At 34.3% G+C, this 21,104-nt stretch overlaps 1 protein-coding gene and 1 non-coding gene across 2 annotated transcripts; one reads left to right on the forward strand and one right to left on the reverse strand.

Moving 5' to 3' along the window:
* Positions 1-6,738: 6,738 nt before the first annotated feature.
* Positions 6,739-6,845, reverse strand: LOC113719799 (small nucleolar RNA R71). The gene has a single exon (XR_003455042.2). It is a non-coding gene; the product is annotated as a small nucleolar RNA R71 (small nucleolar RNA).
* A 158-nt stretch (positions 6,846-7,003) lies between these two features.
* On the forward strand, positions 7,004-8,754 carry LOC140012632 (uncharacterized). Its single transcript, XM_072060906.1, has 4 exons — positions 7,004-7,033; positions 7,204-7,540; positions 7,631-8,470; positions 8,552-8,754. Exons 1-4 carry the CDS (start codon positions 7,004-7,006, stop codon positions 8,752-8,754), a joined length of 1,410 nt encoding a protein of 469 aa, XP_071917007.1.
* The last annotated feature ends 12,350 nt before the right edge of the window (positions 8,755-21,104 follow it).

Consider the following 21,104-nt stretch of genomic DNA (forward strand, 5'->3'; position numbering starts at 1 on the left):
ACCCAATGTTTATGTTATTTGTGTTAATTTTTTGTGATTTTTAGACTTAAATAAGTGTTTTAGTTAATTTGTTGTTTTTGTGTTATAGGGTTGGCAAATGGAAGCAAGAATGACCATTTGAGGTGAAAAGGGCAAACTTTGATCAAGCAACTCAACCCCTCGATTTACGTTAAAGGTGTTTTTGATTCATTATAAAGGGGTAAAATGCATGTTTTTAATGTTTTACATTTGTTCCAGCCATTAAAATTGGCAAACAAATGATCTATGATGCATTTTGAGTCATTGGGGTACCTTTTGTAATTTTTTAAAAGTTGAAATTCTGCTAAAAATCGAAGCAGAAAACGCGTTTTCCAAGAAAACGCGACTCCAAGTCGCGTTTCTCAGAATCGCGTTTTCAATTCTGCGCCTGCAGAAAAGAAAACGCGCCTTCAAAACGCGACCTAAAGTCGCGTTTTAATGGAAGTCGCGTTTTCAAGCCTGGATCAAGACTCAAAAGCGCGACTTCAGAAACGCGACTCAAAGTCGCGTTTTCCATCACAGTCGCGTTTTCATTCCTGCAAGATTTGTGCAGGAAACGCGACTTCAAAAACGCGAGTTGAAGGCGCGTTTTTATTCGCGTTTTCCGTATCTGAATATAGCCTTCAGAAACGCGATTTCAGCCTTTCTTCTTCACTTCTCCAATTTTTCCAGCCGCGTTTTTCCCTCTTCCTTCTACCCAACTCACAAATTTTCATTTATACTCCATAATCTTGCTAGAAATCATCACCCCAACACCTTTTGAGCTTCATACAACCTTTTTAACCGATTAAAATCCAAGAAAAACACCTAAAATCAGGTTTTTGAGGGATTGAAGGTTAGGGTTCTTAAACTCTAATTTCTTCAATTGGAGGTCAATTGGAGGTTGTTTCATAGGGCTTTTTGCATTTTTAGCATCACCAAACATCCTTCTACGTGATTGAGGTAAGTTTCTTCATCAAATCTTTTGATTTTAGAAGTTCATATTTTTTATCCTGAGCTATCTGACATCTTTTAATTTCGAAAATTTGATGAGGTTCATGGCTATTTTTTATTTTATTCATGATTATTATGATTGCTTAAGCATGTTTAAATGTTTAAATGTAGCAATTTATTGGTTTTCAAGTACTTTAAAATTCACAATTGCTATATTTAGATAAAATTGGAAAAAGGAACTAGGATGTTTTTGAGCCATTGGTGATGTTAAATTATGGTTAAAAAGGGTTAGTTGATGATGTTTAAGCATGTGCATTGTGTATAGTGAGTAATTTGGTTGATTTGGTGAGTTAGTTAGTTTAATTTTTGCCTAAACATGATTATAGCTAAAAGCATATTATTATTGTTAATTCTAAATAGTTATAATCATAATTGCTCCTATTTTCACTAATTGAATTATAATTGATACATATCTTGTGTAATTTGGTGATTTTGGGCAACTTTAGGCAGAAAATATGTCTTGTACGATCATTGAATGATTAGAACTTAAGCAATTGTATTTGAGGTTATTTGGATTAATGCTGAACTTTTGTTGCCAAAAAAATGAGTTGTAGTACATGTGAATAATTGAAATATTTTTTAGGTACTATGCCAAGAGGAAGAAGAGCGGTACTTTCATCCTCTAGTAGTGAGGAGAGGGAGGTTAATGAAGAGATGGAGGTGACTGAAGAGGAGAATTCACCTTCTCCTCCACCAATTAACCGTCGACCTGGTGAGGGCACCTCCCGTGGAGCGGGAAGATCGGTATTTGACAGTGCTAGGTTCAACACTCGCAGGAATCAGGAGTGGCATGAGGCGCGTGCTAATTTGGAGTTTTTATTTGAGATGCACGTCAGTCCACCAGTTGAGATGATGTACAACATCTCAGAAGCTTTTGCTCAGCTAGGATGGGCTCCGATTCTCACCCTTCCAAACCATTTCTACCCAGACCTGGTGCGCGAGTTTTACGCCAACATTGAAAGTAAGGCGCGCCATAGTGGAGAAATAATTGAGTCCTGGGTGCGCGGAAGACGAATCACCTTGTCACGGCAAGATTTGGCTGCTATTTTGGGGTGTATGGATGACGGACGTCCAGTAGACTTGAAGAAGGAGTTTGTTCCCCCGAATAGGAGGTGGGATCCATCATTGGCCATGGCTAGGTTTGGTCTCGAGTACCAACCTTTTCGCTCTACCAGAAAGGAGACTATATTGGCAAATGTATTCGAACCTCGTCATCGGCTTATCATTTACATGATGGCTCACAATGTCATCCCAAAGAAGACGGGGCACACGGAGGTTCGCAAGAGCGATATTTACTTCCTTGATTACATGTTCCACAACCGAACTTCCCCGTATGCTCGAATTTCATTGCCGAACATCATCATCAGCCACATTAGGTCTACGGCGAGGCGTAAGACAACTTCTTTCAAACTTTCATTTCCTCGTCTACTGACTTTAATCTTCCCCCGTTTTGAAGTTCCCTTGGAAGGCATGCGGCGGGAGTATGTTCCACCACGTGCTGAGATGACTATCACTACTCTTCGCCGCCTTGGTATTGGCACGGGAGACATTCCACGCCCTGTTCAGGAGCGGAGACAAAAGGCTAGACATGGTCGCGATGGAGCTGGACCATCTACTGCAGCACCACCTCCTCCTCCGCCACAGACCAACTGGCAGCGGCTTTTCGGTCGCTTGGACGACATCGACCATCATTTAGCCAGAATGGATACTCGCCTGGACCGAATTGAAGATCATTTAGGCACACGCCCACCTCCCATCGATGATGATGAAGATGACGATGAAGAGGATGATTGAGGCTGCCCTTTGGCTGGCTTTTCTTTTGTTTGCTTGTTATTTTTATCTTTTGTTTGAAAAATGTTAACTTACATTCCTTATTTTGAATATTGGAACTTGTGGCAGTAACTAGTAGATCGTTGACTGTGGATGGTTGAGCGGTCGATGACTCATGATTCAAGGCTTCACTGGACTGCAGTCATCTCACTTGGGGAGTCACTTGTTCCTTTCTTTTGTTTCTTTTCTTTTCTTTCCCTACACATTGAGGACAATGTGTATTCTAAGTGTGGGGGAAGAAATGTGTGGTACTTGTGATTTTAGTTGTGTTTGATATAATTCTTGTGCTTAAATGGTGTTTCTTGTGGTTGCTGGCAGGGAGATTTAGTCCACTTTTAAGGGGAGACTCTGTCAAAATTTTTCCAAAACCTTATACATATATATGTTATTAACTATAATAAATAAATAAAATTTTGTCACTTATCCTTTTGAAATAAATATATGCGGTTTTGATACTTCTTTTCTCATAAAATTTGGAAATGATTTTTATGTGATTATAATTTTTACATCTATAGGAAAGTATATCTAGTAAAGTGGAGAAAATTATGCCTACATTTTGTATATTTGATGAAAATTCTTCTTTTTATCTAATTTTATAAGATAAGAAATTAATATGGTTAATAAGTGTCATACTCTTCTCATGATTACTCTTAGAGGGAATTTTATTATATATTGTTAAAAAAAAAAAAAAAATGGTTATTCTACTCCAATGATTCTCGTACCGAGTAACCGGGGGTTGGCATCTACAAATGTCGACATTCGCGTAAAAAGGTACTTGAATTAAGAGTATGCAAAGCAACTTGAGTATGTGAAATGTTGAGTAACCGGGGATCTGCATCTAAAAATGTTGATCTTCGCGTCAAAAGGCATTTTTCACAACTTAAGTAATATTTAATCCTTAAAATATATATATATATATATATATATATATATATATATATATATATAAAAAAGTAAATTAAATCCCTCTTTAAGAAAAATAAGAAGTTGATCATGAGATTAGTTAGCATCTTTATTGACTATAGGAGTTGCTTGCTTGCGAAATTGGATAAAAATAAGAAGTTGAGTTGAATTGGTAAAATTATGGTATACTTGGCTCTTCTTTGCTTGATATTATGAGTACTTGAACTTAATGGAAAGATCACATAAGGGTTATTTACCTTGATTCAAGGAAATGGAGTTGAAATACTACATATGTTTATTTTCAATTTTTGGATCATTGATGGTTAGAATTTTATATTGCTTGAGGACAAGCAATGATTCAAGTGTGGGGGTATTTGATAAGAGTTTATTTTACGTATTTTTAAGTGCATTTTATTAGTTAATTTTGAGTTGATTATTTAGTTTTATAATTAAAATAAAGAGGTTTTTGGTAAAATTATATATTTTTGGTAAAAGTGGATAATATTGCATTTCTATTGATTTTAATAGTAAAAACTTCATTTTTATGCAGGAATAATGAATCAATCACCAAAGGAGGTCAATTGAGGTGAAAAATAGAGATTTGGTGATGAATTTAAGTGGCAACAAGAAGAATGAAGTGAAAAACGTTCAAGTGAGGAAATGCAATACAAGTCAGTTTTGACACTTTTCAGTATTTTGACCATATCTGGAGCTACACTTATCGGATTGAGGTGATTTTTATACCATTTTAAAGCTAAGAAAGAGACCTACAATTCTTATGAAGATATCGAAATCCATTTCTGCCATCTTCATGGGCAAAACGTTGGAATACAGAAGCTGCACCCTGTGGTCGGAAGTTAAAACAGAGGTTTGAACAGGTGACAGTATTTCGATCATATCTCAGGCTACAAAGCTCCGATTTGGATGATTCTTGAAGCATTGGAAAGCTAACACAAATGGCTACAACTTTTGTGTTTTGCACAAAAGCTAGTTTGGCCTTTATCAATGAGAAAATCGCAGTTGAAATAAGGCCAGAGTGAAAACGCGAGTATACAAAACGCGAGTTATGCCGCGTTTTGTGTAGGCGCGTTTTATAGCCGAAATTCTGCAATTTGACTCAGCCAATTCTCTTGTGTTCACACCACTTTCCAGCTATAAGATGCAAGGGAATTCGGTGCACATGCTTCAGAAGACAAAAGGGCAAGAAAAGTGGCTTATTTTCAAGTCAAAAATATTGGTTATTGACAATTATAACAAAGTTAGATTTGGGGAATCAAAAGTTGGAATTTGACTTGGAAAAATAAGCCTTTGAGTAGTTTTTATGCAGAGACATTGAGGGAGGTCTGGCGAACCATTCGTAGCTTAGCTTCTTACAGAAAAACATATTCTCTCTAGCTAGGTACTTGCAAGGGGCAATTGAGATTTCATCTTGTAATCATCTAAGTTCAAGACAAAGGAGATTTTTGGAAGGCTTCACCATATCTTGGCTAAGACTTTCTTTACTCTGTTTGTATTTGTAATTCATGATGATTTACATTAATGAAGTTATGAGTGTTTTATCATTCATGAGTAGCTAATTTTCTTTATCTAGGGAGTAGATGAAACTTATGGCCAAATGATATGAAGTGATTGTTATTCATTCTTGTTATGTCTTGTATTAACTTATCTACTTGTGTATGTTGGATTACTTGTTGTTGCTTGATCACCAATAGCAGGTTTATAGTTATTTTTATTCATTGAGAAATGGTAAAAATAATGGAATGACACAAGTAGAACTTGAGTTGTATATTCATGAGAATAGAAATACGTTCAAGTGGATGAAATCTGCATTTCATGTGTGAATAAGAACAGATTTAGTATTTACCAAGAGATTAGGACAAACTAATCTGTTTTAACCCATTATTATCATGAGAATGTGATTTTGGTATTTCTGGAAATGAATCCTTGGTTAAACAAGAGCAGTAACAAGTGTTGAATTAATTCATTTTAGATCTTTTGTGTCATAAGTGGAATCTACATCCTTAGATCTTAATATTTAGTGAATTCTACTCCCCTTGAGATATTGCATTTATCTATTTAAGAATTTTTGTAGTTGAATTAAAATCTGAAGTTTCTGCTCAAATTAATTGTGAGTCTAAATAATAGAGTAAATTAGTATCTAATAATTGTTTTAATTGCTCCTCGTGGGATCGACCCGATACACATCTTGTACTACAATTGCGACCTGTATACTTGCAGTCCAACGGGTGTAAAATCGGAATTAAACTTGCACTTAAAGTAAAAACCCGTCAAGTTTTTGGCGCCGTTGCCGGGGAGCGGCAATATTAGAGCCTAATCAACTCTATTAATTTAGACAGATTTATTTTTATTAGTTGAGCTGATTATATTTAATCTTATATTGTAATCAGTTTTTGACAATTGAAATTGCATAATATCTCTTATTTCTGTTTGTAGTGTATGCACCGGGCGTCTCGGGAAGTTACACCTTTCGATCCAGAAATTGAGAGGACACTACGTAGACAAAGGAGGCACACACAACAGCAAGAGGAACAAGAGATTTGGCAACCGATAGAGGACATTTTGATAGAACTACCATTTGAAGAAGAAATGGCGGAAAATGACCAAAATAGGCGAGTTCTACGAGATTATACTCTACCGGGAACACAAGGATCTCAAACAAGCATAGTAAGGCCTACGGTAAATGCTAACAATTTTGAGATTAAACCATCACTTATCCAAATGGTTCAACAATCTCAATTTGGAGGTAATGCAGTAGAAGATCCTAATACACACTTAGCTACATTCTTGGAAATTTGTGATACAATTAAAATGAATGGAGTTAGTGATGATGCTATAAGGCTAAGATTATTCCCATTTTCATTGAGAGATAAGGCCAAACTTTGGCTACACTCTCATGCTCCTAATACTTTCACTGGATGGGATGAACTATCAAGAGCATTCTTAAATAAGTATTTTCCACCAGGTAAGACTGCTAAGTTTAGAATGGATATCACTAGTTTTAGCCAATTGGAAGGTGAATCATTATATGAGGCATGGGAAAGATTTAGAGATTTGCTTCGGAAATGTCCACATCATGGACTGCCGGAATGGTTAATCATACAAACCTTCTATAATGGTTTAGTTTTTTCTACTAAAACTATGATTGATGCAGCTGCAGGTGGAGCTTTAATGGGTAAATCACCCCAAGAGGCTCATAATTTGATAGAAGAAATGGCAGCAAATAACTACCAATGGGCCAATGAAAGAGGTAATACGAGACGTCACGCAGGTATGATAGAAATGGACACTCTCAATATGCTGAGTGCTCAAATGAATAATGTGATGAAATTGCTAAGTAGACAAGGTGGAGATGGTCCAAGTTCATCTAATGCACACGTAGCTTGTTGCTCTTTCTGTGGAGGTGAACATGATATTAATGAGTGTGTTGATTCTGAGCAGGTACAATTTGTCAATAATTACAACCGAAATGCCCCAAATAATCCCTACTCGAATACTTACAATCCGGGGTGGAGAAATCATCCAAACTTTGGATGGAAAGATCAAGGCAATCAACAAAGGCCAACCAATCCGCCGGGATTTCAACCAAGGCAACCACAGGCTGAAACTAAACCAAGTTGGGAGATCGCGGTGGAAAAACTTGCTAAGGTGACTTCGGATAGATTCGAGCGAGTTGAGGGGCGGTTGGACCAATTAGCTGGGATGTACAGAAACTTGGAGGTTCAAATTGGTCAAATTGCCAATGTGATCAACAATAGAAACCCTGGTGAATTACCAAGTAAAACCGAAGTGAATCCGAGAGAGCATGTCAATGCAATCATTCTTAGAAGCGGTAAAACGGTTGAGTGATTCGATTTTGAAAATTCAGGTGGTGAAAAAGACAAGAAGCAAGCAATTGAAGGGGAGCAAGAAAGTCAAAATGATCATGTTATCATTGATATTGATGCACTTCATCCCAAATTAAATTCTAATGTGATACCTTTTCCTCACAGGTTGAAGAAAGATGGACAGGATCGGGAGTTTGAAAAGTTCTTCAAAATGTTTAAACAATTGCACATTAACATTCCTTTCATTGATGCTATAACACAGATTCCCTCTTATGCACGTTTCTTGAAAGACATCATGTCAAAGAAGAGGAAAATTGTAGATAATGAGATGATAGCATTAACGGAAGAGTGTAGTGCATTGATTAAGAATAAACTCCCTCCTAAATTGAAAGATCCGGGAAGCTTTTCTATTCCTTGCACTATTGGTCAATTGCATTTTTCTAATGCTTTATGTGATTTAGGTGCAAGTGTGTCACTTATGCCGTTATCGGTTGCCCGGAGATTGGGACTTCAAGAGCTAAAAGCTACCAATATTACATTGCAATTGGCGGATCGGTCAATCACACGTCCCACGGGTATTTTGGAAAATGTGCTCATAAAGGTAAGACAATCTATAATACCTGTGGATTTTGTTGTCTTAGATATTGAAGAAGATGTGAGAATGCCAATTATTCTAGGACGACCGTTTTTAGCCACTGCACGAACTATAATTGATGTAGAAAAAGGTAAGCTTATATTACGGGTTAATGGTGAGGAATTGGAATTCAATTTGGATAATAAAGAAGGGAGTATAGAGCCTACTGCTCTTGTTTCTAATATGCCATATGATGAAAAGGTTAACCAAGAAAGGACCGAAGAAGTTAAATTTATAAATGCCCTTGGTACTAACTTTCATGGTGTAGGAACAAAGGAGGAGAAGATAAGGATGGAAGTTGGCTTAATAAATTCGCCATTCCATGAAGAAAATGGTGAAAAGTTGAGCCAATTCAGAAAAGACAAGCAAAATCCACTCCAAGGTGAAGTTGAGCCTCTCTATGACAAGTCTAATATTCCTCCTTGGCATTTGAGGAAATTGGACTATGAAGATCAAAGCATGGTTCACCACATGGTGGATTGGCTCGGGAGTTTCGACCCATGGGGAGAAAATCGCTCCCTAATGCTCTAAAGTGATTCAACTCTTTCAGTCGAGCCAACGACTATAAACAAAAGCGCTAATTGGGAGGCAACCCAATGTTTATGTTATTTGTGTTAATTTTTTGTGATTTTTAGACTTAAATAAGTGTTTTAGTTAATTTGTTGTTTTTGTGTTATAGGGTTGGCAAATGGAAGCAAGAATGACCATTTGAGGTGAAAAGGGCAAACTTTGATCAAGCAACTCAACCCCTCGATTTACGTTAAAGGTGTTTTTGATTCATTATAAAGGGGTAAAATGCATGTTTTTAATGTTTTACATTTGTTCCAGCCATTAAAATTGGCAAACAAATGATCTATGATGCATTTTGAGTCATTGGGGTACCTTTTGTAATTTTTTAAAAGTTGAAATTCTGCTAAAAATCGAAGCAGAAAACGCGTTTTCCAAGAAAACGCGACTCCAAGTCGCGTTTCTCAGAATCGCGTTTTCAATTCTGCGCCTGCAGAAAAGAAAACGCGCCTTCAAAACGCGACCTAAAGTCGCGTTTTAATGGAAGTCGCGTTTTCAAGCCTGGATCAAGACTCAAAAGCGCGACTTCAGAAACGCGACTCAAAGTCGCGTTTTCCATCACAGTCGCGTTTTCATTCCTGCAAGATTTGTGCAGGAAACGCGACTTCAAAAACGCGAGTTGAAGGCGCGTTTTTATTCGCGTTTTCCGTATCTGAATATAGCCTTCAGAAACGCGATTTCAGCCTTTCTTCTTCACTTCTCCAATTTTTCCAGCCGCGTTTTTCCCTCTTCCTTCTACCCAACTCACAAATTTTCATTTATACTCCATAATCTTGCTAGAAATCATCACCCCAACACCTTTTGAGCTTCATACAACCTTTTTAACCGATTAAAATCCAAGAAAAACACCTAAAATCAGGTTTTTGAGGGATTGAAGGTTAGGGTTCTTAAACTCTAATTTCTTCAATTGGAGGTCAATTGGAGGTTGTTTCATAGGGCTTTTTGCATTTTTAGCATCACCAAACATCCTTCTACGTGATTGAGGTAAGTTTCTTCATCAAATCTTTTGATTTTAGAAGTTCATATTTTTTATCCTGAGCTATCTGACATCTTTTAATTTCGAAAATTTGATGAGGTTCATGGCTATTTTTTATTTTATTCATGATTATTATGATTGCTTAAGCATGTTTAAATGTTTAAATGTAGCAATTTATTGGTTTTCAAGTACTTTAAAATTCACAATTGCTATATTTAGATAAAATTGGAAAAAGGAACTAGGATGTTTTTGAGCCATTGGTGATGTTAAATTATGGTTAAAAAGGGTTAGTTGATGATGTTTAAGCATGTGCATTGTGTATAGTGAGTAATTTGGTTGATTTGGTGAGTTAGTTAGTTTAATTTTTGCCTAAACATGATTATAGCTAAAAGCATATTATTATTGTTAATTCTAAATAGTTATAATCATAATTGCTCCTATTTTCACTAATTGAATTATAATTGATACATATCTTGTGTAATTTGGTGATTTTGGGCAACTTTAGGCAGAAAATATGTCTTGTACGATCATTGAATGATTAGAACTTAAGCAATTGTATTTGAGGTTATTTGGATTAATGCTGAACTTTTGTTGCCAAAAAAATGAGTTGTAGTACATGTGAATAATTGAAATATTTTTTAGGTACTATGCCAAGAGGAAGAAGAGCGGTACTTTCATCCTCTAGTAGTGAGGAGAGGGAGGTTAATGAAGAGATGGAGGTGACTGAAGAGGAGAATTCACCTTCTCCTCCACCAATTAACCGTCGACCTGGTGAGGGCACCTCCCGTGGAGCGGGAAGATCGGTATTTGACAGTGCTAGGTTCAACACTCGCAGGAATCAGGAGTGGCATGAGGCGCGTGCTAATTTGGAGTTTTTATTTGAGATGCACGTCAGTCCACCAGTTGAGATGATGTACAACATCTCAGAAGCTTTTGCTCAGCTAGGATGGGCTCCGATTCTCACCCTTCCAAACCATTTCTACCCAGACCTGGTGCGCGAGTTTTACGCCAACATTGAAAGTAAGGCGCGCCATAGTGGAGAAATAATTGAGTCCTGGGTGCGCGGAAGACGAATCACCTTGTCACGGCAAGATTTGGCTGCTATTTTGGGGTGTATGGATGACGGACGTCCAGTAGACTTGAAGAAGGAGTTTGTTCCCCCGAATAGGAGGTGGGATCCATCATTGGCCATGGCTAGGTTTGGTCTCGAGTACCAACCTTTTCGCTCTACCAGAAAGGAGACTATATTGGCAAATGTATTCGAACCTCGTCATCGGCTTATCATTTACATGATGGCTCACAATGTCATCCCAAAGAAGACGGGGCACACGGAGGTTCGCAAGAGCGATATTTACTTCCTTGATTACATGTTCCACAACCGAACTTCCCCGTATGCTCGAATTTCATTGCCGAACATCATCATCAGCCACATTAGGTCTACGGCGAGGCGTAAGACAACTTCTTTCAAACTTTCATTTCCTCGTCTACTGACTTTAATCTTCCCCCGTTTTGAAGTTCCCTTGGAAGGCATGCGGCGGGAGTATGTTCCACCACGTGCTGAGATGACTATCACTACTCTTCGCCGCCTTGGTATTGGCACGGGAGACATTCCACGCCCTGTTCAGGAGCGGAGACAAAAGGCTAGACATGGTCGCGATGGAGCTGGACCATCTACTGCAGCACCACCTCCTCCTCCGCCACAGACCAACTGGCAGCGGCTTTTCGGTCGCTTGGACGACATCGACCATCATTTAGCCAGAATGGATACTCGCCTGGACCGAATTGAAGATCATTTAGGCACACGCCCACCTCCCATCGATGATGATGAAGATGACGATGAAGAGGATGATTGAGGCTGCCCTTTGGCTGGCTTTTCTTTTGTTTGCTTGTTATTTTTATCTTTTGTTTGAAAAATGTTAACTTACATTCCTTATTTTGAATATTGGAACTTGTGGCAGTAACTAGTAGATCGTTGACTGTGGATGGTTGAGCGGTCGATGACTCATGATTCAAGGCTTCACTGGACTGCAGTCATCTCACTTGGGGAGTCACTTGTTCCTTTCTTTTGTTTCTTTTCTTTTCTTTCCCTACACATTGAGGACAATGTGTATTCTAAGTGTGGGGGAAGAAATGTGTGGTACTTGTGATTTTAGTTGTGTTTGATATAATTCTTGTGCTTAAATGGTGTTTCTTGTGGTTGCTGGCAGGGAGATTTAGTCCACTTTTAAGGGGAGACTCTGTCAAAATTTTTCCAAAACCTTATACATATATATGTTATTAACTATAATAAATAAATAAAATTTTGTCACTTATCCTTTTGAAATAAATATATGCGGTTTTGATACTTCTTTTCTCATAAAATTTGGAAATGATTTTTATGTGATTATAATTTTTACATCTATAGGAAAGTATATCTAGTAAAGTGGAGAAAATTATGCCTACATTTTGTATATTTGATGAAAATTCTTCTTTTTATCTAATTTTATAAGATAAGAAATTAATATGGTTAATAAGTGTCATACTCTTCTCATGATTACTCTTAGAGGGAATTTTATTATATATTGTTAAAAAAAAAAAAAAAATGGTTATTCTACTCCAATGATTCTCGTACCGAGTAACCGGGGGTTGGCATCTACAAATGTCGACATTCGCGTAAAAAGGTACTTGAATTAAGAGTATGCAAAGCAACTTGAGTATGTGAAATGTTGAGTAACCGGGGATCTGCATCTAAAAATGTTGATCTTCGCGTCAAAAGGCATTTTTCACAACTTAAGTAATATTTAATCCTTAAAATATATATATATATATATATATATATATATATATATATATATATATAAAAAGTAAATTAAATCCCTCTTTAAGAAAAATAAGAAGTTGATCATGAGATTAGTTAGCATCTTTATTGACTATAGGAGTTGCTTGCTTGCGAAATTGGATAAAAATAAGAAGTTGAGTTGAATTGGTAAAATTATGGTATACTTGGCTCTTCTTTGCTTGATATTATGAGTACTTGAACTTAATGGAAAGATCACATAAGGGTTATTTACCTTGATTCAAGGAAATGGAGTTGAAATACTACATATGTTTATTTTCAATTTTTGGATCATTGATGGTTAGAATTTTATATTGCTTGAGGACAAGCAATGATTCAAGTGTGGGGGTATTTGATAAGAGTTTATTTTACGTATTTTTAAGTGCATTTTATTAGTTAATTTTGAGTTGATTATTTAGTTTTATAATTAAAATAAAGAGGTTTTTGGTAAAATTATATATTTTTGGTAAAAGTGGATAATATTGCATTTCTATTGATTTTAATAGTAAAAACTTCATTTTTATGCAGGAATAATGAATCAATCACCAAAGGAGGTCAATTGAGGTGAAAAATAGAGATTTGGTGATGAATTTAAGTGGCAACAAGAAGAATGAAGTGAAAAACGTTCAAGTGAGGAAATGCAATACAAGTCAGTTTTGACACTTTTCAGTATTTTGACCATATCTGGAGCTACACTTATCGGATTGAGGTGATTTTTATACCATTTTAAAGCTAAGAAAGAGACCTACAATTCTTATGAAGATATCGAAATCCATTTCTGCCATCTTCATGGGCAAAACGTTGGAATACAGAAGCTGCACCCTGTGGTCGGAAGTTAAAACAGAGGTTTGAACAGGTGACAGTATTTCGATCATATCTCAGGCTACAAAGCTCCGATTTGGATGATTCTTGAAGCATTGGAAAGCTAACACAAATGGCTACAACTTTTGTGTTTTGCACAAAAGCTAGTTTGGCCTTTATCAATGAGAAAATCGCAGTTGAAATAAGGCCAGAGTGAAAACGCGAGTATACAAAACGCGAGTTATGCCGCGTTTTGTGTAGGCGCGTTTTATAGCCGAAATTCTGCAATTTGACTCAGCCAATTCTCTTGTGTTCACACCACTTTCCAGCTATAAGATGCAAGGGAATTCGGTGCACATGCTTCAGAAGACAAAAGGGCAAGAAAAGTGGCTTATTTTCAAGTCAAAAATATTGGTTATTGACAATTATAACAAAGTTAGATTTGGGGAATCAAAAGTTGGAATTTGACTTGGAAAAATAAGCCTTTGAGTAGTTTTTATGCAGAGACATTGAGGGAGGTCTGGCGAACCATTCGTAGCTTAGCTTCTTACAGAAAAACATATTCTCTCTAGCTAGGTACTTGCAAGGGGCAATTGAGATTTCATCTTGTAATCATCTAAGTTCAAGACAAAGGAGATTTTTGGAAGGCTTCACCATATCTTGGCTAAGACTTTCTTTACTCTGTTTGTATTTGTAATTCATGATGATTTACATTAATGAAGTTATGAGTGTTTTATCATTCATGAGTAGCTAATTTTCTTTATCTAGGGAGTAGATGAAACTTATGGCCAAATGATATGAAGTGATTGTTATTCATTCTTGTTATGTCTTGTATTAACTTATCTACTTGTGTATGTTGGATTACTTGTTGTTGCTTGATCACCAATAGCAGGTTTATAGTTATTTTTATTCATTGAGAAATGGTAAAAATAATGGAATGACACAAGTAGAACTTGAGTTGTATATTCATGAGAATAGAAATACGTTCAAGTGGATGAAATCTGCATTTCATGTGTGAATAAGAACAGATTTAGTATTTACCAAGAGATTAGGACAAACTAATCTGTTTTAACCCATTATTATCATGAGAATGTGATTTTGGTATTTCTGGAAATGAATCCTTGGTTAAACAAGAGCAGTAACAAGTGTTGAATTAATTCATTTTAGATCTTTTGTGTCATAAGTGGAATCTACATCCTTAGATCTTAATATTTAGTGAATTCTACTCCCCTTGAGATATTGCATTTATCTATTTAAGAATTTTTGTAGTTGAATTAAAATCTGAAGTTTCTGCTCAAATTAATTGTGAGTCTAAATAATAGAGTAAATTAGTATCTAATAATTGTTTTAATTGCTCCTCGTGGGATCGACCCGATACACATCTTGTACTATAATTGCGACCTGTATACTTGCAGTCCAACGGGTGTAAAATCGGAATTAAACTTGCACTTAAAGTAAAAACCCGTCATTTGTCCTCTCTTTCCCTCTTCCTCCTACCTCTTCCTCCTCCCCTCCTATTTCCTGCCACCTCCCACCCCGTTCCCTCCGCCCCCCTCCCCGGCCTGCCAATCTAGCCTCAACCAAGTTGCAGCCCTCTTGTCGCGATCTGGTCAAGGTCAAATCGGAGGGAAGAGAAGGGGCAAGGGGTGGCAAGGAAATGAAGAGAAGGAGAAGAGGGGAGGGGTGAAGAGGGAAGGAGAGGGAGAAGGAAAATGGGGGAGAAGGAGGAGGGAAGGAGGAAGGGGGGTAGTGGTGGTGGAAATGTTGTAGAATTTATTTTTTAATTTTTTTTATATATTTGTAAGTTGCTTTTGATATATTACATAGATGAAGTGTTTTTGTTTGTGTATTATTGTAATATTGTATTTAAAAAAACTATTTTTGAAAATTAGGCCAATCTAAACGGAGCCAGTATTTGTTCTCTTAAGTTGTTAGAACTTGCATTGTATTATGAGATTGGTTGTCAATGTAGCTTGACTTTACATGTTAATAAAGTAAGCTATATAAATTTTAATAGCTTAGTTCATGGATATTAATGTTATTATTTTACCAAAGTTTTACTAACTATCAGATTTATTATAGCAAACTACATAAATACAAGGCGATAAAAACAAGGATTGAGGAGATACCAACATTTGTACATGAAAATCTAAGGTAAATCATTATGACTTTAATAGTTTCTTTAAATACATCATCAAAAACAACTTTCTTTCAACTTTGTTTCATCAATTTAAAAAAATATAGTCACAAAGGATCTACAATTTATTCTATTACATTTGATTACACCAATTCAAATAGCATTGTAGTAGCCAGCTTTCTTACTTGCCTTGCAATGCATTTCAAATATGTAAAAATCAATGTGTTGCTACCATTAAGAAATATGTATAATAGTGAAAAATAAATCAAACTAAACCTTTCTAATGTTTTGCTTGATTGCATAGCGTTCAACAGCAATTGATTCCAATAATAATCCAGGAGTCACTTGCTAAAAAAACAAACACCAAAACTATGTAAGATTTAGAAAATTACACATATGTATATGCACATGTGTGCAAGTAATATTTGCAAAAAAATATGATAGGATGTTCAAAAGAAAGTGATTGTTCATTTCATCAACTTTTTTTTGGATATTCTTGGTCCTCCTCTTTGGCTTTGTAGAAGTCTAGATCCAGTCATGGTAAAGATATCATTTGCGATTTCTTGAGGGGTTAGCTGTCTTGAGAATTTTGGCAATTTTATATCTATATATTGCTCCCGCATTGGTTTTTTCTCTTTGTTCTTCTTCTTCTCCTTCTCATACTCATTTGTTTTCTTTTCATTAATACTACCTGGTTTACTTTTTCCAGTTGCCTTAATTTGCTTGCCATTGTTTTCTTGGATAGGATTCCCTTGATTATCATATGAGGACCCCACAATTTTCTCCAAATTCAAATTTTGATTCTTGTCACTATGCATTTTTGGTTGAAAACTCCAAAATGTGGACTTCTTGTTTTCAAGTGCAATAGCCAGTAGGATATCTTTCACTTTTCGGAGTTTCTTCTTATTGGCGCTAACAAATTTCTTGAATGACTTCTTTTCCATTTTCATTTCCTTTCTATCCTTCTCTTCTTCATCTTTTTGGTTCATACCCGAAACTAATAAAAGTTTGTCAAAATTTTCAGTCATCATCTTCAAACTAGAGTCAACTTGCATATTTTCAATCAACCCCTGTTTGTCGAAACTACCAGCACCATACCCACTTTCCAATAGATAATTGATGGTATTTGTCTCTCTGTTAACCACATTAAAGTCAGTTGTGTTGATATACTTTGTGGAGAAAAGCTAGATTCAATAGCAAAATAGGAAAGGTATGAAGATGTTGCTTGGCTTCTTGAACTAGATATTGAAAATTTAAAATATAAGGGAATTGATCCTTGCACAGTTGATTGACTTAAACTAGCAGACTTATCTGACAAAGCATGATGTCTTAATGATGATGAAGATCTTGGCAAAAAGCCACTATGGCGAGTAGAATTGCTACTAGTGTTGTGGCTTTTTGTTGACTACTTTAGATGTGAAGGCAGCTTAAAAGTATGTAATGGTTTTCGAGATCTTGATGGTCGTGAAGGTGATGACATATTCAAGACCTTGAACAAAATTTCATTAAAATTAGAAATATGAAAAATTATATTCTAAATGATTAAGTTATATATATTGTTATATGTATGTGCAACAACTATATATAATAAACTTAGGCAACTAATTACATAACTCAAAATGAAATTCAAAATTATTTTACATTAATTAGTCAAAGAATACTTTTCAAAGAATAAGACATTTCAACAAATCAATAACAAAATTATATAACAAAAAGGTAAAATTCGATTCACAAATAGACAAACTAAAATGATTACACGTCACCCAAAATTTGTAGTATATGTTGGTTGGTAGATAGAGACAGATAAAACAGATACAATGGTGCAAGATTTTGACTGTGAAGCATTAATAATTGCTCAAATCAAAATTTTATTTTTACTAATTTTTTGAAAGGTTTAACTCTTGAAAAATATGATACTAGGAAAACATCAATAATAGAAATGAAACATCTATGAAATATTTACCTATCCCTAGCACCCAGAGAATACAAGATAAAAAATTATATGCAAACTAAATTTTCTTCAACATTAATTAGTTGCAAAATTAGTTAACTAAAAATCTTATCTACTCAAGGAATGCAATTAAAGAACAAGTAAATGATAGATTTGTAATATTAATATTTTTTGAATGTATGTCTCTCAATCGTACTATCTACATTCATATCAATATGGTTTTATTATGGTTGAAAAATATGAGGTTATACATCCAATCTTAATTAATGCATAAAAGATTAGATTGATCTCAAAAATAGATAATGTATGCAAATGAGATTCAAAAAATTATATGCATACCTTTGAGAGAAAATCAATAAATCAAGCAATGTGGGTGATCTCAAACAATGTGGCATTGCCTGATGGAAGTATTGAATTCTCTTTGTTGCTTTCTCCAAATGATTCTGCTTCAAATTTTACCTGAAATTTTAATGAGGACAAAATTTAAAGGTGTCAATACAAAATCAGATGCAAAAAAAGTATTCATTATTTCTTTGTTGTTTCATCTCATTTTTTTTTATACAAATTGATTTGATGATTTATCTTTTCTTTTATATGAAATAGAAAAAACCAAGTGCATACCTTGCGCGTTAGTTTTTAAAAAATTTGAAGTGGTCAAAAAAATTATGAAAAAGGGGAATGACAAAATACAAGAAAGATAAATATAAGAAAGATCATAAAAAATTACATGAAATTGGCTCTAGCTAAATTACATTATGCATGATTGAACAACAAATTTGTGGGTGTGAAGATTTTCTTTCTTACCTCGATATATGATCACCATTTCATAGAATAATTGAGAAAAAATATAAAAGAAAGAAGTACTTGGAGATCAATAGCTAAAAAGTGACAAGAGTTAAGGTGATAAGCACGAAAATGCACTTAACACGGTTATAACTATAAGAAAGTAATGGAAAAAGACAGAATAGGGTGGTTGCAATTGAATACTTATCTTTGCATTTCTCTTTTCTTTATAGCAGAACTAGAATCTAATTTCATTTTGGGACTATTTGAAACGAGAAAGAAAATAATTCAACATGCAAGGGCGAGACCAAACACATGTTGCAAAGCATGGTTTGTGCTGATGTGTTTATATTAAGAAGATCCACTTTTAAGGGTTGAAAATATTTGCGTGTTTTGATGAACTATCTTTCTACCTTGTTTTGTTTCTTGTATATAGCTTTTATTTACGTTACAAACTTTGTCATTTACCCTAAATACTTTTTGCAATTGAAACCTGGTTGGCTTTTCTAAAACCTCACTAATGACGTTTAAAGTGAAATCATATCTATGATCACATTTTATATATGATGCATACATATAAATCCATGTGTGTGTATATGTGTGGGAGGGAAGAGAGAGAGAGAGAGGAAAAGTTGGTTGTTCGCAATTAGGGTATATAATTTTTTTAGTGATATTTTTATTTGATCGCCTTTAGTTTTTAATTTTTTTAATTTTTGCTTAATTAAGTTCTTATAATAAGTGATAAGTGAAAGGTCCCAGGTTCGAAATCTCACACTTACACTAAAAAAAATGATACGTGAATAACTTATCACTTAGGAAAAAAATCCTTATAATAAATTATGTATTATAATTTTCTTTTATACAAATATAATATTTATGTACATACAAAATGTATTGTCAAAATTCATTAATGGTATCTAAAGAACAAGAATATAATGTACATAATGATGTAAGAGCTACAGAATAATTTTACTATATATCTATAAAAATATTAGTAGAAATGATTGTGTATAAAGCATATACCACATGTTTATCTCAAATTTATATTAAGTAAATATTTCTTTTAAGCAGTGTTAATTAAGTGGTATAAAATAGTACATGATGGAGTGAAACATAAGACCTTACCTCCTAATTTTAATGAAATGCAAGACATACTTAAATTTTAGAGGATTGTCTCAACATACACTCCAATGATAGTAAAGGTTGTGATCTACACTTTCATCAAAGTGAGTTTAAAATGGTATAATTATATGCAACTATAATGATGAGCATTGGTAATAATAAAGGTTTATGATGATAAAATTCCAAGCAACATGAGCCAAAAATTTGGTGTGATGAAATAGTTTAGGCCAAAATAATTCCTTTTTACACATTAAGAAACTTTAGAGAATCTAAACTTATTACTTTTGAAATTCAAAAAAAAATTATTACTATTGCTGATTAAACCGATAATCCTTTTGATGCCAATTACGAGCACTTATTATGAGATATTAGTTATACTATTTGTCCATATTGAATTTCTCTCAATTCTAAGCTAAGAAATCATCAAACAAATTTGAACCTTGGACTTATTGGTTAGAGAAAAAATTAAAAAAAAATTGTGTACATAAATACTTTAGGTTCAAACAATGGAGCAGAATAACAATATGTACACCCACACACATATACATGCATGCATACATACACACATACATACACACACACACACATGCACACACATATATGCATACATACATACATTTATAAACACACATACCATAAACACACATACACACACATCTGTGGGCATGTGTGTTTGTGCGTGTGCGCGCACATGCACCTATCTTTGTGAGTGTATAATTTCTTAAAAAACTTGCATTTGTTTAGAAATGGCTATAAAACATTAATTTTGAGATTTTATATAACTATGAATAATTATGTCTTATTTAACACTAAAATAGTTACTAATTGGTATTCTACTCATACAATAAAGAACCTATACTAAATTCCACTTTAACCAAGAAAATACAATAATGTCAAATTATATATAACATGTTAAAAAAATTAAACAAAGACTATTAGATTTTTTTTCACTATTTACTTAAGATGTAGTTTTTGAAAACATAATAAAAATTTTAGAAATGCAAACAAATACTATTTGACTTTGTGCATCATGCACTAGCTAAATTCTTTCCAATTAAAGATGACATATAAATCATTATTAATAAAACAATAGATATTGCAATAAATTGTGACAAAAGAAAAATATTCAAAAAATACTTGGGTGCCTTAAACAGATAATCACTTTTAATCAAATATTTGATAAATAAAAGTAAAAAATTAATTGAACTATTATTCTATTAACATGTTCCCTTGTGTTTTAAGTGGTTCTTTAACATGATCTTAAAGAAGGAAAAAGATTTATGTTCTTAATTCTTAGATAAGTACATGGATTTTTCCAATTGACGATTCTAGAACACTCATTAGTACACTTAAATTACATCTAATTTATCATATGAATACACATATTCACATTTTTTGCAACCTATGCATTTTTAAACACTTTTCTAAATTAATTTCACTTTTGTCAAAAAATTAACACCTAAGATGACGAGTACCCTCGGATCACCGATTAGCTAAACCCTATGTTTATACATTATGTTATTTTACATGTGCAATAAAGTTTTTTTTTCTTAGTATATATATCAAGGATATTGCAGTAAATTCTTATTGTCCATTAGGATTAATTTGCCACAATTGTATTAATTGTCAAACTGTTTGTATAAGAATTTATTAAATTGTGTAAAAGTATTTTGCTAAGAAGCATGATTAAGGAGCTATTGGCAGTAGTTATGATAGACAATTTTAAAAC

This window comes from Coffea arabica, chromosome 8e (genome assembly GCF_036785885.1).
Source record: "Coffea arabica cultivar ET-39 chromosome 8e, Coffea Arabica ET-39 HiFi, whole genome shotgun sequence".
NCBI lineage: Eukaryota > Viridiplantae > Streptophyta > Magnoliopsida > Gentianales > Rubiaceae > Coffea > Coffea arabica.

What these genes read in the sequence shown, in the direction of transcription:
- LOC140012632 (XM_072060906.1), top strand. Translation starts at nt 7,004, where the DNA reads ATGAAAGAGGTAATACGAGACGTCACGCAG. An exon ending in TAATACGAGACGTCACGCAG is followed by an intron (nt 7,034 to 7,203) that starts GTATGATAGAAA and finishes GATTCTGAGCAG; the next exon opens with GTACAATTTGTCAATAATTA. An exon ending in TAAATTTATAAATGCCCTTG is followed by an intron (nt 8,471 to 8,551) that starts GTACTAACTTTC and finishes CATTCCATGAAG; the next exon opens with AAAATGGTGAAAAGTTGAGC.